This window comes from Ovis canadensis, chromosome 11 (assembly GCF_042477335.2).
Source record: "Ovis canadensis isolate MfBH-ARS-UI-01 breed Bighorn chromosome 11, ARS-UI_OviCan_v2, whole genome shotgun sequence".
Taxonomy (NCBI): Eukaryota; Metazoa; Chordata; class Mammalia; order Artiodactyla; family Bovidae; genus Ovis; species Ovis canadensis.
Window position 1 is genome coordinate 50530743 of NC_091255.1, and position 18594 is coordinate 50549336.

Sequence of the window (18594 nt, forward strand, 5' to 3'; positions counted from 1 at the left end):
CTTTAGAATATCCAATATATTAGTTCGCCTTCAGTGGTCCTAGACTATACTTACCACGTCACTATACTAACCAAACTGTAAGTTACACACACACACAGCTCGGATTTTTTTCAGTCTTTCAGCTTAATAAAGATTCTCCATATATTCCCATCTTTTTTCTCAGTTTGTTCTCTGAGCTTTCACTTGTTGTTTATCTGCTATTCCTGGGAGATCCTTCTTGAATCATATTCTCCTAAGAATAACTGATCCAACAGAGAAATCTGGAGTTCAGGGACACCTATTCCCTCTAAAAACCTGGTCATCGGGATCAAGAAGTGATGAAATTTGAAAACATAGAAATAACTCAAATTCCATCAACAGGAGACTAGTTAGTAATGTAGACATTCACAGAACAATATGTGGATCTAACGGAGAATGAAGAAGCTCTACGTACTAATATGGAAAGACTTCCAAGGCCTATTAAGTAAAAAAATTTTAAAAAGGGCAAGGTATAGAACTTTGCATAGCATTATTACCTTTCATTCAAAAGAGAAAGAGAAAAAAAAAGAAAATGAAGAATCTGTATTTGTATTTGTTGGGAATTCCCTGGTGATCCAGTGGTTAGGACTTGGCGCTTTCTCTTCCAGGGGCCGGGTTCACTCCCTGGTTGGGGAACTAAGATCCTGCAAGCCACACAGCACGGCCAAAATCTGTATTTGTTTATTTATGTAGACCAAAACTGTAGCAGAAAATAGAACAAGAACAGTGCTTACCCCGGGGGTGAGAAATAGACAGATGGAAGACAAGTTTGGGGAAACACTTATCACTGTTTATACTTTCCAGCTTCTGAACCAAGAATAGCATTTATTCAAATATTTAAATTTAAAAGTAAGGGAGAGTAAGTAAACACCATGAGCTGTTGCACCTGGAAGACTTTTCTGCAGTGTCAAAAGTGGGGACGCCTCTCCTTGAATGGCACAGGTTATACTCTGGAAATTCTAAGGACCATAGGAAAATGCAGGCATTGAGTAGGTGAGTCATGGTGCTAATTTTCCCCTCCTTAAACAGAAAAAGAATTGGGGGAGAGCAGTCAGTCAAATGTAAGCAGTCACACCCTGCTGCCTTTGCTAGTTTCTGTACCGAGATGGTTTGGCTCCTGGTGGGGAGTGTCAGTTGGAGCCTCAGGGCTTCACTTCCCACCCCCACCTCCCCAGGACTATCGACAGCTGCAGGCAAAGAAGATCTTTGTTTCTTACAAGTTCATCTGTTTCCCCTGCCAGGATCATAATTCTTCATTTGTGACATCACCATGAACTACAGTGGGGGGGTGGGTGGGGGTGGGATGTCACAAACAGAGGATTCTGTCACAAACTGGGGATTCTGGCTCCAGGACAGGCAAGAAAGAAAAGAAACCCAAAAGACCGCCTTTCGACACAAAGCTTTTGCTTATGTAAACCTCAGAAAACGTGACAGGAGGCAGAACTGCTTTCCAAACACACACACACACACACACACACACACACACACACACACAGTACGAATCACACTACAAAGACAGGAGGCAGAACTGCTTTCCAAACACACACACACACACACACACACACACACACGCAGTACGAATCACACTACAAAGACACCGCGGTGTCTAAAACCAAAGGACAGAAGAGGGATGCTAAGAAGTTAATGCGGACTCTATAAGCTAATCAGATATTACCAAATAAAAAGACCATCACAGTCTGTGACTTAAGAATGATTCTTAACTATACCCTTTCATCAAGCATTTGAGGACCTGCTACAGAAAGTACTGAGCAAATTCCCACATATGAATTGACAACTCCAGCTCTTGGATGATACAAACTTCTTTTAAGTGATCCTGAAAACTGATCCTTATCAGTGACTTTTAACCCTTTTCAGGGCCACTTACCTCCCTTTGAAACTAGTGAAAGCTGCTTCCAAGTTCCATTGCTGAAGACCTAGAAAGATACCTGCAACTCGGATACCTTTCCCGTGTTTCACACAGGTCAATCCCTTTGCCAAGTACATTTTTCATGAACTGTCATACAGCTCCATAAAGGACAGTGGTGTGCTTTCATGGAAACGCTTAACGTCAAAAGGGTAGTGTTTATAGCCTAATGACAGGCTATAAACACTATTCAAAAACGTAAAAGGGGTCTCTGCTGCGTTCAGTTCACAGGTATTAAAGCTAGCTCTCATTATTCTAATAAAAATATGTAATCCAAACTTAATATTTAATTCCAACTGGCTTTTCCTTTACTAACTAACACACTTTTAGGCTACTACCTCCTATTAGAAATAGGGATGAACTCAAGTAACAGACCTGTACTGCTTTTTATTACAAAGTGAAATAAAATTAAGAAAAAAAAAAAAACACTTCAACAACAAAAAATTTTTTTAACTCTGTTGATGTAGAACAACAGGAGCTCTCATTCCTGGCTGGTGGGAATGCAGAAGGATACAGACCACTTTTGAAGACAGTTTGATAGGTTCTTGTAAAATTTAACAAATTTTTACTATAGGATCTAGTAATTGGACTTCTTGGTATTAACCCAAAGGAGGTGAAACTTAAAGCCACACAAAAACCTGCACACAGATGTCTAGAGCAGCTTTATGCATAACTGCCCAAAACATGTTCTAACAAATATATCTCTGGAATTCCCCTCTGGGGAATGTGGATAATGGGGGAGGCTATGCAAGTGTGGGGCAGAAGGGCTATGGGAAATTTCTGTACTTTCCTCTCAATTTGGCTGTGAACCTAAAACGTTCTTAAACAAATTAAGTCTTTAAGAAAAAAAGAGGGAAAGAAATGGTCAATGCCAAATTAAAGGGAAATTATTGTTTTAGATCTTCTGTACCTTTTTATTCCTCTAATTACCACACACACACACACACACACAGAGAACTTTGTGAGAGAAGTGTAGATGAGATTTCTACACAGTTGTAGTTTACCTTCCGAAAATCCCGCTTCTCAAAATCCGTTTCTGCTATTTTCTCATATTCTATGACTGCATTCGCATTCTTGAACTATACCAGAAAAATCATATAAGAGAGTTTTAATGAAGCTGTAGATTCCACAACCACAAAACCCAACAGGGCCTTGATGAATTTAAAGAAAATCAGAACCACAGACTTTTCACAAGTCATATTGGTGAAGATATAGCCAAGACTTCTTAACAGAAAGGTTAAGGCCCAACCTTCACCCTCAGTTTGAACTTAAAAGTTAGAAACATAAAATAAGAGGCACTGTCAGGGGTTTGGTGAGATTCTCACTAAAATGTATCCAACAGTAAACAAGGTACATAAGAAAATGGAATTAAAAACAGGTTTTAGCTGCTAACAATTTAATTAGGATCTGAATTCATACAAATTTTTTTAACCTCACTCAAATCAGTTCCTTGATGCATCTGCCCACGCCCCACTCCCACCAACTCGGAAACTCTCTACATTTCACAGATTTTCCAAAGCTATAAGTCATATTCAAAACCCCTTTTACAGATAAGGAAGCTGAGGCTCTGAAAGACTATGAGACTTGTGCACAGTCACCCAGGTGTGGCTGATGGCAGAAGTGAGACAGGATCTCGGTTCTGATTTTCAAGTCACTATTCCTCCCAAATACACCACCGTGTTTCCTCTGATACAGACAAGGCCAAGCCCATACCTCCTGCTGGGCCTGAGCATTTTTGTGATCCAGTTCTAGGGCTCTCTGGAAACTACGACACGCCGCCATGGCATTCCCTAGAGATAGGTGGCATTTGCCTTCTCGTAGATGTCCCTAGGAGAAACACAAACGGGGAAGAAAAGGAACATGACTGGCCAAGCAGAGGGACATCAACAGCAGGAACACCCACACAAAACCAACAAGGGATAAAAAGAGCCAGAGCAGCAGTAATCAGCCAGGGGTGATTCTGCCTTCCACGGCAACATTCAGCAGTGCTAGGTATGTTGTTGCTTGTCACAACTGGGAAAGCAAGGAATCTGCTGAAAATATCCTACAATGCACAGGACAGCCTCCTACAATAAAGAATTATCTGGCCCAAAATGTTAATAATGTCAAATCTGAGAAACCCTGGGCTACAGGAACTCAAGTATAAGCAACTTAGTACCCCTGAAACAGCCCTATTACATACCCGGACGAAACTGTCATCCAACCTCACTGACTGCTGTGCATCCCCGAGAGCTTCCCGGAACTTTCCGAGCATCATCAGAGTGGCGGCTCGATTCCCATAATAGCTAGCATTTTTAGGACACATATCTACAGGAAAGGCAGAAGAATGTGAAACAAAGTTTAGCATGGGTCACTGCTTCGAAAACTCAGGGACGCCAACACCCTCAGAACTATATTAAGACAATCAAACTGTAACAGGAATGTTGGCATGCTCTCTTTAAAGGCCATGGCCAAATTTTTGAGTACTTGTGCAATGGACAGTAACAATGGTGAAATCAATTTACAAATAAAAGTTATTTAGAAATAATTTATACTTAGCTTTAAAGTGTATTGATTATCTTTTAGGAGTGAGGGGTTAGCACATTTATCTTAATGATTTGTATTTTATGTAGTAAGATACAAAAATGAATTTGCATTTGTTGAGTTGGAGGTGCAGACGGAGCAAGTTAGGTGAGAAAAATGCTGATACGAGATTAAAATACTGCAAACTGAGCATGTAACTAAAACTTGTTAATATCTACAAAGGTCTCTCAATTCTGGTTTCCTCCGTGTGAAACAGATCACCAGTCCAAGTTCATGCATGAAACAGGGCACTCAAAGCCAGTGTACGGGCCAACCCAAAGGGATGGGATGGGAAGGGAGGTGGGAGGGGGGTTCGGGACGGGGGACACATGTACACCCATGGCTATTTCATGTCAACATATGGCAAAAACCACCGCAATACTGTAATCAGCCTCCAATTAAAATAAATAATTTAAAAATCTACAAAGGTCATTTTCTAAGACAGTAAATGAATTGGCAATGGCTGAGAGGATTAAGGTGGATATCCTTTTGCCATATTATCTAGAATTTCTGGAACTGCCTTTAATTTGCCAAATGAAGAATCACCTGCTTGAGCCAGAGGAAGTTATTCTTTCAGGTCATTAAACACAAAACAGTTCACACAGTTAACAGTTATCAATCCACTAAGCAGAAAGGTTCCTTCTTACAGAGGAGCTGTTTATAACAGCATCTGGCAAATTATTTTCCAGCATATTCCTTCTCACCTATGGCTTTTGTGTAATAGTTATAAGCTTCATTGTAATCTTTCTTGGCATAGTAGGCATTTCCTTGTTCCTTGAAAGACTCTGCTTCTCTGTAAAGGAGAGAGAAAGAGAATCATGTTACAATACCCAGGGAATGACCTCTACAATCTTATGGGAGCAATCTTTCGGTCTCGCGTCCCCGGCACATTGAGCTGAAAGTTAATGTGATACTTGAAGGAATTTATAGATTTGTTCAACGGGCTGATGGACCAAAAGGAGGTGCTAATGAGAGAATCTGAGTTTTTCGGATGCTGTATTTTTTGGTCACTTAGATACATTCAAACTAAATCAAGAAAACTTTCCCATGCTGCCTGACCTCCCTTCTCACTATCCCTACCTCTACTCATTCCCTTAGGACAGACACCAACTTATAGACACTCTCTCACAGAGACGAAATTTTTATATTTATTTCCTTTCCACTGTGTCACAATTCTGCCTCTTTAGCAAACTGACAAAATCAGTTTTAGGTAATTCCTTTCAGGGGTAACTGATTTCTCAATGTGGAATGAGTCGTAGCCTTGGAATTTTGATGATTTATTCTTTCCAAACTGGGCTCATGCATTGGTCACCGGAAGGACAAACAGAGCAAAAGCAGGTGACAAAAGCGTGAAAAGCACAGCATACTGGTGTTTAAAACGGAGGGCAGAGCTGAGTGACGGGACACCGAGAACTCGGGTGACGGAGGCATACACAATATCGGCTGCCAGAGTCACACTCTAAAAGGACCCGCCTACCGGAAGTCTCTCTGTCACATCTTTGTGGATGCTTACTGCTCCCTTGACCATCCCTCTAGTACCTTGCATAACCTCCCAATGGGTAATATCAAAAATTCTGCCCTAGTCCAAGATCCATTTTTTGAAGCTGTGCCATGAGACAAACTATACTTTCAAAAAGAAACAATGATATATAATGGGGAATTATAATTCTGACCAAAAAACTAAAATCAAATCAGATATGACCAACAATGTCTCAAAGAACAAACTTGTAACCTATATTAGAGATACCCAAAATCACTCTGATGAATCACCCTAATGACCAACCTGAATGACAATGATAATTCTTTACCAAAATAATTACTGTAACATAACTAAATATCTGGGCATTCTGTTATAAGGAAGAATAACGAAATTTTTTTCCTTTTTCTTTCCTTAACACACTACTAAGAGCCCAGTTCAAGTGCTGCCCGAAGGGAAGATGAAAGTACAGTTCTTAACCTTGGTGATGGTACAAGAAGTTTACAGCTTGATTCTGTGCACTGTGCCACTGGGGAGATTTGTGATTTTATTTACTTGTGTATTTTAAACTATAAACCGGTAAAGCCACCTTTTATTGAGGCGATCTCCCTTTCCAGTTTTTTCCATCACTGCCCTGGCAAGACCTACTAACATGAAAGGTCTGCTAGCAGAAAGGAGAGGCAAAATGGGGGACTTCGTTGGCAGTCCAGTGGTTAGGATTTGGTGCTTTCACTGCAGGGACCCAGGTTCAATCCCTGCTCGGGGAACTAAGAAAAAAAAAAAAAAAAGAACTCAGAAGAAAAGGAAAATGACCTATAAATGCTGACAGATTTGATCTGCGATGGATTTGAATAATTTTACTACACCAAGTGTCACAATGCTGTAAAGAGGCCTTCTGCCATTAAAAGTTCTCAAGGAAGAACCCCCAAGCGCAAGACTTATAAGACCAGGCACAATCTTTCTACACGGTGAACACCTGTAAATTAAGCCACGCACTATAAAAATGATGAAGAGCCTATCCTTTAAGAGCAGACACGCCAGGGACTCCCCCAGTGGTCCAGTGGCTAGGACTCTGATCTCTCAGTGCTGGGGCCCTGGGTTTGATCCCCGGTTGGGAACTATATCCCACATGCCACAACTAAGGCCCTGTGCAGCCAAATAAATAAATATTAAAGAAAAAAAGAGCAGACATGCCAAAAGACTGAAGAAAGGACTTCTCCAACACTGGATGTCAAAAGCTGAGTCAAACCACTATGAAGAAATGGGAGGAGAAAATGCAAAAGAGGCATTGGGCCCAAACTGTACTTGAGAAGACCTAGCCTTCTCTTCAGTTAGCCAGTGGCTGCTGATGCTGCTAAGTCACTTCAGTCGTGTCCGACTCTGTGTGACCCCATAGACGGCAGCCCACCAGGCTCCGCTGTCCCTGGGATTCTCCAGGCAAGAACACTGGAGTGGGTTGCCATTTCCTTCTCCAATGCATGAAAGTGGAAAGTGAAAGTGAAGTCGCTCAGTCGTGTCCGACTCTTAGCGACCCCATGGACTGCAGCCCACCAGGCTCCTCCATCCATGGGATTTTCCATGCAAGAATACTGGAGTGGGGTGCTACTGCCTTCTCTGCAGCCAGTGGCTAAGACCACACAAATTCTTGAGGAAAACTAAAGGCAGCTGGGCACTCTGATACATGTTGTGTCAGTGTAGAAAGCTTGTCAGTCAAAGAGGGAACAATCTGGAGAGCTACATAGAGGTGCCCTTTCTTTCCTGAAAGAGAAGGAGGCCATAAGTTCAGCACTGGCTTTCTACTCAAGATTCAAAATATGACTTCTGTGGAAAATCAGTAATCATTACTGAGGCCAGGTACTTTCCATACATTATCTTATCAGGTGAGTTTCATTATTCCCATGGTTCAAAGGAGGAAATTAAGGCTTAGAGGTTAAAAACTGGCTGGAGGTCAGGGTGTTGACCCACACCTGTCAGATCCCGAAGCTGAGCTGTACCCTATCTACTATACTGAGCTCTCTCTAATACTCACCTCTACCTATTGCCTGAGATTTAAAAAATTAATCTGTAATGCTAAGACACAAAATAGCCCCAGTGTATAAAACCCAACTCCAGACAGGCAATCTGGATTTAAATGAGTCAAATGACACTCCTAACAATTAGTCACAGAGCGAGCAGGGCTTCTTTCCCTTTAAGATGCATGACCTAGTGAACTGGACTTTGCCTCCCCCAAGAAATGCATTTCATTTTAGTAAATGGTGAGTAGATTCCATTCTAGAGCAAACAAAGCGAGTAATGTAGAGTCAGCCCACAGCAGAAAGAACAAGAAGAATTGTGTTGTGACAAGTTACCATGTTTTTAACCTCACACTGCACAGCATCAGGCCAGAATTAGCTATTCCCACACAACTGCCTCATGAAAAGGACTTATTTTCATAGAAACATGGTTGATTAACAGCTGCCTAAACAATGGGCACTTAGTGCTTTTAAACTGAATGCTTATTTTTTGCCTCCAGGTCCAACAACCAAAGCAGAGACCCTCCTTCACTGCGAACCTCCCCACCACACAATGAGTTTTGACCAATGGGCCTGACCCTGTGAGACCAGCCAAGAGTGGATCTTTGGAATCCAGCATGGCAGCAGCAAGAACTGAACAAGGCTGCATCAGGAACAATTCCAGGGTCAAATCCATTCAAGTCCTGCCTGGGAGTCTGAGAAAGGGCTGAAGCTTGTTCAAGTTGCCCTTACAGCCAAGGGACTAAAGGATGAGATGTCAAAGGCACAGGACTGGAAAAGCAGGAGAGCTGGTTGACACTGGAACTGAGGGCAATCTGGCAGTGGCCTCTGTCACTCCACTCAACTGCCAGTCAATTAATGTGAGAACCAAGTGAGGTTACATGTACCTAACTAAAACACATCAGTACTAAAAAAAAATGAAGAATTAGGATTAATTGGGTTCACCTGGATCGGGTTAAAAAAGGAACAGATTCAAAAGGGACTACATCAAACTATATATTATTTTTATGGCTGCAAAATAAAATTCAGACTAAACCCTGAAATACAATACCACATCAAAATATAGACTTGGCCACAGCTGACCCGATGTCACGATTAACATCTACACTATATTTCTAATGCATTTTCAAAATTTCAAAACATTTCCAATGAGGACCCAATATCGTGTGTCTTCCAATAGAGGAAGAGCTCGTAAGGCACCCAAGGGGGCTGCACAGGTCTCCTAAATCTTCCAGTCTTAAGTTCTCCCCACTAGATCCTGTTAGTGGCAAGGTTTTGGGGTTAAAACTAATTTATCCAGTTCCACACCCAATCCCTGGATCAACTCCAGGCAGAATAAGTGTCACTTCTCTGATTCACTAAGAGATGCTGGGAATGACTACCTCCATCAGACCAGTCCTTTCACTTTAATAGTCAGCAACAAATTCCTATTGAAAACAGCTACTGAAATGTTTTCCAAAAACTCTGTTCTTTGGATGTATGATGGGAAGGTGTCCCACAGCAGGATCAGTGCCAAAGGGCCAGGCTGCTTTCTCTCCACAGACAAAGGTAAGGAGAAGACACTCCACTCTTGTTCTGCTTTGCTACTTAAAAATATATTTCTTTACTTTTCAGAAATCACTTCATTAATCAGAAAGCTGCAGCATGAAAACCTGCTCTTCTAACACTACATGTGCACTAAAAATCTGTACATCCTCTGATCATGCAGTTCCATTCTCTAATTTAGCACTCATTCACAGATGCTAATTACACCAACAAACCCTGCCAAGGGAATCATTTGGTATCACACAGGTCTTAGCAGGGTTCAGCATCATGTGATCAAATCAGACAACTTGGGCTTATGATCACCAGCCAACTTTGCACATTTACAACTCAGCTAAATTAAAAACACATTAAAACGCCAAAGCTGAAATATAATGTGTCCCAAGTTAGCTGCTCTATAAAAACTCCCATTTTCTCTCTAAATACTTCCACGTTAAACACTTAAACAATACCTTTGCCTTAGGCCAATTAGTCTACCTTCTAGAAACAAAGTATTTAGAAACTTTACTCAGCTCTCACTTGAGGCAGGATTCACTGGCAAGTATTTTGTTTTTGTTTTTGAAATGTCTCAACATTACTGGGTTCTCTCGGAATTACTTCACAGGTATACTTGTGATATACCATTTTTAGATATATTTTACCCCAATGCATGAAAAATAAAGACTTCGCTATTCTACATTTGCAACTGAGGCAATACTGATTGATTAGATTTCTGAATGATCAAAGTGAGGGCGTGGTGGGTGAACCACTGTGCTCTTATTTCAAGTATTGGGCTAGAATAGATTTTTTCATAAAGTTCAGCTCTTCCAATAGCCATTAATAACAGCTTAAATTAAAACATATGTAGCAGCTTGAACGAGGTTTTCTTTTTTCCTCTGTGTTTTCCTGATGTATTTTGCTACTTCAGAAGTGGAAGAAAACTCCAGCTTTGCTAAAATTACAACTCGGGACAAAATGATTTCTTGTTAGAGCAAAGAAGTGTTAGGGGCCTCTGACCTGGAGACTATTTTACTGGCAGGAATAACTTTACAGAACAAGATATCTTTCCTTTCTTTACCCTCAGGCTTTTAATAATAACACTTTATACTGTCAATGGGTTAAATATCCTTCCTGCATTTGTATCGTATTTCTACTTCCAAAATGTCACCCTTACTCTGACTGTTGCACCCATGTCTTTTATTCAATCAGATTTACTAGTTCCCCGTTGATCTAGAAATGCCCTCCATCCTTCAGAATTTACAGGATCTTGGCCAGTTTCAGAGTAGAATTCCTCCTTCCTTCCCACAGTATGAGCCTCTTGTCCCAAAGGCATGCCACAGGGGCTGTGCCATGTGTACTCTCTCGGGCCTTCATGGAGAGCAAAGTAAGAGGAGCGAGAAGCGTTTCACTCCAACTTACCAAATGCACATTATTCGATTTCTTTCCATTTAGTCCTCTAACCTAACAATTTAAGTTTCACATGAATAGGTGGAAGTTACATATGACCTGGAACAAATGTCATGGACAGAGGAGCCTGGCGGGCTACAGTCCAAGGGGTCACAAAGAGTTGGACATGACTTAGCAACTAAACAACAACGCCATTTCATAGATAACAGTGTTTGCGCAATGCAAAGTGCTGCGTACTGACTGCAAACAAAGGCCTCATAAAGGTCCAGAGAAAACAGAACGTGGTCTCTATCCAGCTGCTACATGTTGGTAAGGGTGGGCTGCTGCTGCTGCTAAGTCGCTTCAGTCGTGTCCAACTCTGTGTGACCCCATAGACGGCAGCCCACCAGGCTTCCCCGTCCCTGGGATTCTCCAGGCAAGAACACTGGAGTGGGTTGCCATTTCCTTCTCCAATGCATGTAAATAAAAAGTGAAAGTGAAGCTGCTCAGTCGTGTCCGACTCTTAGCGACCCCATGGACTGCAGCCTACCAGGCTCCTCCATCCATGGATTTTCCAGGCAACAGTACTGGAGTGGGGTGAACGGTGGGCTACCCAGCTTCTTTTCCCCAATATTCTGTAGAATAGAAAGCTTCTGCTTTCACTTAAAAAGCCCAGTTAAAACATCCGCCCTCCCCAGAAAAGAGGAGATGGAGATGAAGAAAATATACCAGTTCAAACTGTCCTCTGTCTGGACACTCGCAGGAGTCTCAACAGGGGCAGAGCCAGAAGAGAGAGACCAAGAGCTGCCAAGGGCAGACAGAGACAAGGACTACACAAGGCAACAGCGCTCTCTACTGCTCAAGCAGGGAAGGACACCAGCCAATGCTCCGGAGCAGGCTCTGTGGTCTTCTCCTACTCAGCAGGGAAAAAGAGGAAGCAAGGAAGCAGTCAGGCTGGACAGAAATTCCATCACTAAAGGCGGAAGGATATTCTCAAAGAAATGGTGAACTCAATTTTGTTAAATACTTATGCTAGTTCCTTAAATGGGATGTCACAATCTGTGGCATCTACTTAACCTCCATTTACCCCTGGGCACAGGAGACCCAACCGTAAGGCTGTTTCTGAGAAGTAAGCTTGGTAGAAGCTACTCTGAGGACAACAGCCACTGGCTTTTCGGCGTTGGCCAGAAACTTGTTTTCAAAATATCTCCCCGAATCCATCATTTTCTATCCCTTGGTTTCCCATTCTGTGACATCTCCCACTACCCTCACAGGGACACTATCATGCATCAAAAATCAAGAGCTGGGGAATCCCCTGGTTAGGACTCCACACTTCCACTACGGAGGGCCTGGGTCTGATCCCCAAACAGGGAACTAGGATCCCTGCGATCCTAGCTAGGCGATGTGGCCAAGAAATCTAGAACTGAGGAACTACAGTTATGAAAAAGGCTGCTTTCCAAGTTGTTTTTTTGTGTGTATGTGTGTGAGAGGGGTGGGGGGGAGTGGAGATGGGAACCATAGTCAGGCATCTACATTACCAACTGTTATTTTGCTTCCCAAGTTTTCTTGGTTCTTGAGTTCATCAGGTGGTTGATGATCTCAGAGCAAACTACACGAGGAAGAATTCTCAGGACAGCAACACCAATAAGACAAGGTCCTGCTTGTCTCAGACACCCTCCCCAGAAGCCTAATATTAGAATGAGAAGAGACAGTTAACACTTTGCTTATCGGACAATCTGGCCTCCCCACACAAAGTCATATGCCAATAGAACATTAGGTCTCAGAATCAGACTTTGAAAGTCAAATATTCCTGCTCATATTACCATTCTCAAAAGTCTCAATCACTTATATCCCTGCCATGGTGGGCTAAAACACAGAAACTGCTGTTTAGATCTTGCATGGGGAAGGAAAAAAACTGTCAATCCAATAAAATGAACAGACTACTGGAATAACTTGCATGCTGAATCCTGTTCTTACTGCTGAAATTAAGACAGTTTAAAAGAATACCTGGAACGACCTCTAAGTAACTTCCACATCACTCAGCACAGGAGAAAGGGGACCAAACATTAGTGAAGTAAGGGAGAAATGGGCTCTCAGAGGGACTTTGCATCAGACCACAAGGCACCTAGGCAGCCACCGACCATTGTTCTCCAATCTCTTAAAGGCCTAGAGAAAGAAAGCAAAGGCAAGTGCCTAGCAGGCAGATTTTAAAAACTTTAAAACTACTAACTTCAATGACTAAACCAATCCCTGATTGGTTGGAATGTACAATAAGCCTGGGCTTTAAGCCAATCAGAGTTCTGGTCGTTGGGAATGAACTAGACAGTAGAGCAACTGCCACTCACTTGGGCCAACGTTTTATTAAAATTGCTCGATTTACCTGGCTTCAGTTAATACGTGGATCTGAATGAAAGCAGCAGAAAACAGAGACATCCTTCCTCCAAACTCTACTTTTGCTCCTGCTATGATTAATTAACAATTTTGTCACTTGTTAGTATCAGGGTTCAATCAATTATTTGCCGGTATTCAGGATTCTGTATTCCTAGGCTTAGCCCTTCCCTAACCATGACTTATTTGTCCCAGATCCCATTTCCTCACGGGACACACGTGAGTACACCACACGTACTTAGAGCACACCAAAACGAAAATGAATGCTGAGAACAGAGTTTCTCTCTGACTGGGGCTCAAGGTCAAAGACAATTCCCATTCACCTTGCATGCTTTGTCAAGCTGCCTGCCCTGGAACATCAAGAGAGTTTAGGGGGACAAAAGCCTAGGAATCTGAAACAGAGTGGGGAAGAAGGGGGAGAGGCATCCCGGCAAGCTCCACAGTTAAGGCCACAAACTCCAAAACACCCCAAGGAGCTGCACTGAATAGCAACTCCTGGATAGGGATCCAGGGTTTAGTGCTTCCCACGACCAATATGCAGAGAGAAATAAAAGGCGAAATTCCATGAGTTTAGTTTACAATACCGAGGTACTAAGAAAGGGCCTCATAATGACTGTTCCTGCTTTTCTCCATCAGGGAAACAGATACTGAGATGATCAGCCCAAGGAATCAGGTTAGGATCCCTGCTCCCTGGTGGCTCAAGTGGTGAAGAATCCGCCTGCCAACGTAGGATCACTGGGTCGTGAAGATCCCATGCAGGAGGAAATGGCAACCCACTCCAATATTCTTGCCTGGAACATCCCATGGACAGAGGAGCCTGGTGGGTTACAGCCCATGGAGCTGCAAAGAGTCCAACACGTCTGAGCGTGCACGTATGCTCTGCTCCTCAGCCAATGGCTCCTGTAGGGTCTTCCAGTCCTCACTGCCCAGTCATATCCCCAAGGGATATGCTGAAACACAAGTGCTTCTTCTCTTGATAAGCAACTTGAAATCCTTCGATTTTACCATAATAAAGACTACCTACAGTGACCAAACTGCTCCCCAATTCAGGAAATGTGAGCTGAGAGCCTGCACTCAAGATAGGCATTCATTCATATATTAGGTAAAACAATCAGCAACTTCTCAGGAAAATGAGAAGACCTTAAATTAGCTGAAATAAACAACCTCAGAAATTGAGTTCTCTGGGCTTCCCAAGCAGCTTTGTCTGTTCTGGTGGGCAAAGAGAAATAATAATCCTCATATTCAGAAGCCTGATCTATTCTGGACTGCCAGCTAACACACCTTTTATTCTAGCCTCTCAGCTATGAAGGAAAAAAGAATTTTGTACAGAAGGACAGGCAAAAAAAATTGAAGTCCATTTCTTTCTCTCTAGAGACTCTAAAGCTAAGGAAATAAAACATGCAGCCATTTAAAATGCTACAACCATGAGGTTGAACATCTTGAAAGCACCTCACTCTGCCCCCTATGGGACTATGACAATTCAGAAGCAGGTTACCCTTGGGCCACAATACAAGGAAGAACTCCTTGCTGGACTTTACAAAAATAACCCAAGAGACCCATCAACGTTTCTGTCCCCAAGTGAACTGGGACTATGACTGTAACAAGAGACAACACAAACTTGGCCAAACAACTAACCAAGTCAGATAGTAAAGGGCATTTGTAAGAGACATACCTATTCCTGCCCTCTGCTGTGAATACACAGGAGGACTCCAGAATACATAAAAAATGCGAAACCATATTCCTTCAAAACCTCTAAGTCACCACTCCATTTTCAGCATTGGAAATCTACATATAAACAAGGCTTTTTCTCACTAACAGAGTCCAATATTTACCCCCCTAAGGATGTTCTACAAGACACAAAGTGAAACTGTGATATTTTTGCTTATTTCATTATATTTTCCTTTTGACTTTTTTAATGTGATAGACAGTAAACATTTATATTTTATTATGTTTTAAAAAGATCTAAAAAAAATCTAAAAAAAATAAAAATAAAAAGATCTGTATGTTTAACATACAAGTCTATTTCATAAGGATGCTTTTTTGTTTTTTTCTTGCTGCTGCTGCTGCTAAGTCGCTTCAGTCATGTCCAACTCTGCGCGACCCCAGAGACGGCAGCCCACCAGGCTCCCGCGTCCCTGGGATTCTCCAGGCAAGAACACTGGACTGGGTTGCCATTTCCTTCTCCAATGCATGAAAATGAAAAGTGAAAGTGAAGTCGCTCAGTCGTGTCCGACTCTTAGCGACCCCATGGACTGCAGCCTACCAGGCTCCTCCGTCCATGGGATTTTCCAGGCAAGAGTACTGGAGTGGGGTGCCATTGCCTTTTTTTTCTTAGTGGTAGCTAAAACAACCATGTATTTTACACTCAATGAAATCTTGAACTCCATGAAATAAGGCAGTTAACGTGAGTTAACACCTTTCCTTATTCTGTTAACTGCCTGCAAATATCGTGTTTTTGTGTGTATGATGGGGGTCCCCAGGCAGTGCAGTGGTAAAGAATCTGCCTGCCAAGGCAGGAGATGCAGGTTCGATCCCTGGGTCAGGAAGACTGCCTGGAGGAGGAAATGGCAACCCACTCCAGTATTCTTGCCTGGAAAATTCCATGGACAGAGGAGCCTGGTGAGCTATAGTCTGTGGGGTCAGACTGAGCAGACAAGTGCTATCACCTGGTCACATTACAGCAGCACCTGTTTTACCTTTTCTTATGATAGAATATCGGAGAAGGCAAAAGCACCCCACTCCAGTACTCTTGCCTGGAAAATCCCATGGACGGAGGAGCCTGGAAGGCTGCAGTCCATGGGGTCGCTGAGGGTAGGACACAACTGAGCGACTTCACTTTCACTTTTCATTTTCATGCACTGGAGAAGGAAATGGCAACCTACTCCAGTGTTCTTGCCTGGGGAATCCCAGGGACGGCAGAGCCTGGTGGGCTGCTGTCGATGGGGTCGCAGAGTCAGACACGACTGAAGTGACTTAGCAGCATGATAGAATATCCTCTAAGGCTGAAACTTTTTTTTAAGGGAAAAGATTTGGTTTACACAGGGGCTTTGATGTGAAACTCAAATTAGGGACAGTGCCTACATCAGAAATTTATACTGAATTCACTTTAAATTACATATAGTCCATCCCAGGGACCTACTAACCTGCAAATTACATTTTGTCAAGGTTCTCAGCTCCCAACAAGTCAGGAACTTGAGACAATTGGCTGCAGTAACCACCTTTAAGCTAGTTAACTATTCATTCTGCCTCCTTGAGTACTTCTTGTTTCAAATCTGGATAGTTAAAAAGAAAAAAAACAAAATCTCGGAATCCTGACTTCAGATCTCATGAACTAACCACCACCTCAAACCACCCAGACTGAAGCCAGAATGGCCTTGATATAAAGATAAGAAATATGTGGGAAAGAGACTGTGGAACTGTAGTCAATTAACTCGCAGTTGATAAAGAAAGGGCTACAAACTTCCAGAAGCTTTTTGTTAATTCTGCTCCATATTCAGGACAAGTATGACTATCCACAACTGTGTTCCAGCCCCACTTCCAATAACCTGCCTTAGCTGTAGCCAAAATCCAGAGTGTTCTCGAAAACCACTCACTCAGCAGCTCCCTTGGCTGGTCCGGACTGGCAATCTCGAGCCACTGCGGCTGCCCAGCAGCGCCAACAGCCCAAGCAGCTGCCCTCCTCCTTGCTGCTTAACTTAAAAAACAGCCCTGGGAAGAATGAGGATCTTTGGAAGGGTGGAGGGAGAGGGTTTGACGTGTACAGCATGAGACAAAACCCCTCACCCTTCTTTTTCTTTCTCTATCACCTTCCACTTCTGGGGTAACCGAAGGGCCACCAGGTCGATCATAGAGACACACACAGTCACCTCGGGCCCAACTAGTGCTCGCTGGGCTACGATTACGAAGGAAAGGGGTGAGGACAGCCAAAGCTCTGGAGATGCAAAGGGCTGATAGACAACAAGGTACAGAAATTAACAAGAGAAGAAATTAACAAGAGAAGGAGGGAGTCGGGGGCGGTGTAAGAAGCCAGCATTATTGCGGTGCCGCCTCCTCCACCCCGCAAAAGACCTCCAAGATCCCCTCAGAGACCTGGCCTCTACAACGAGAACGACCTTCCTCTCTGCTTGGGGTACAAGGCCATACCTCAGCTCCTCAGCAAGGCGGAAGCGGGAGAGGAGGGCAAACCTCCAAGAGCGCCCCTTCAGGGGGTCCATCCGGACTTAATCTCAGATTGGGGGGGGGGGGGTCTCGGAGGGCGGGGCATCGCCTCTACAGGGGTTGCACCACAGCAAGGACGGGGTTCCCGGAGCCATGGAGCTGAAGCTCGCCTCTTCCCCTATCCTGCCACCCAGTTACCTCTTCGCCTCCTCGTCGTCTAGCAGCTCTGGCTCGGTCGCCGCCATTACCACATCGCACTCAGCGGCAGCCGCCATCTTACCGCCGGGACCAAAGAGCCGGGTGGGAGGTCGGCGGTGAAGAGCACTTCCGGTCGGAGCATCGAGCAGCTCACCGGCGCTGCGCCCAGAGGGGCTCCTTCGGGCCGGTCTACCAGCGAGAGGCTCCGCTTCGGGCCAGAGCGGCCTCCCGCCCCCGGCGGCCCAGGGTGGTCTCCGCGCCGGGGCGGGGGGCCAAGGACGGTTCCTGTGCGTAGGGGGCGCCACTTTACCCGTGGGGGCCGAAGAGGGTATAAGAGGGTGTCGCCTCTCTAGGCTTCGGCTTTCCTCAGTATTCCGAGAGCTTCGTTGCCATAACAACTTCCAATCCTAGAGCGTCTCTGGTGATGCTCCGGGAGTCTGAGTTGGGTACGGACGCGGTGACCCAGGACTCTGGAGATAAAGAGCCCCCCCCTACTAATACCTTCCCGACCTTTGAGTATGTCCACAGCCGCCTCCTGCGAAAGGCAAGAAGAGACACTTTGAATCCAGTTTTCCTAGTGTTCATCGGCCCCTGGAAGCCCTGCCCAACCAAGCCTGGGGAACGCAGGGCGTCTTCGCACCGCGCCTTTCATCCCCTCTGGACCTCCAAGTACCAACTGGTTCCTCACCCTAATGACGCTGACCCTTTTATGAGGCTGCTTTCATGTCAGCCGCCTGGGAGTGCCATCTCAGCATTAAGCCTAGGGAGGGTGACACAGAGCCCCAGACCCTGCCCTGGAGTTTATAAGGCAGCTCGCAGGGTGAGGTCCCGGTTCCACAGTGTCCCCAGTGCTCCCAACCCTCATATAAACTCCCTGCTCAGCACGCTTGTTTTGCCGAATGCAATCTGGATTGGGAACTCAGACAGGGCAAGGACACAGCTTAATTTTC

At 44.0% G+C, this 18594-nt stretch overlaps 1 protein-coding gene across 2 annotated transcripts in view; it reads right to left on the bottom strand.

Annotated features, from left to right (window-relative positions):
• Positions 1-18341, bottom strand: part of DNAJC7 (DnaJ heat shock protein family (Hsp40) member C7) — a 28717-nt gene extending 10376 nt beyond the window's left edge. The window contains exons 1-5 of one of the 2 annotated variants that reach the window (XM_069603808.1): positions 17645-18341; positions 5209-5297; positions 4125-4249; positions 3656-3769; positions 2947-3021 (exon numbers count right to left, since the gene is read on the bottom strand). In XM_069603808.1, coding sequence (XP_069459909.1) covers positions 2947-3021; positions 3656-3769; positions 4125-4249; positions 5209-5297; positions 17645-17721 — 480 coding nt within the window. In that variant the 5' untranslated portion in view covers positions 17722-18341. Of the gene's footprint in view, positions 1-2946; positions 3022-3655; positions 3770-4124; positions 4250-5208; positions 5298-17431 lie in introns of both variants that reach the window. The other variant, XM_069603809.1, reaches the window with a different exon arrangement.
• Positions 18342-18594: the final 253 nt, after the last annotated feature.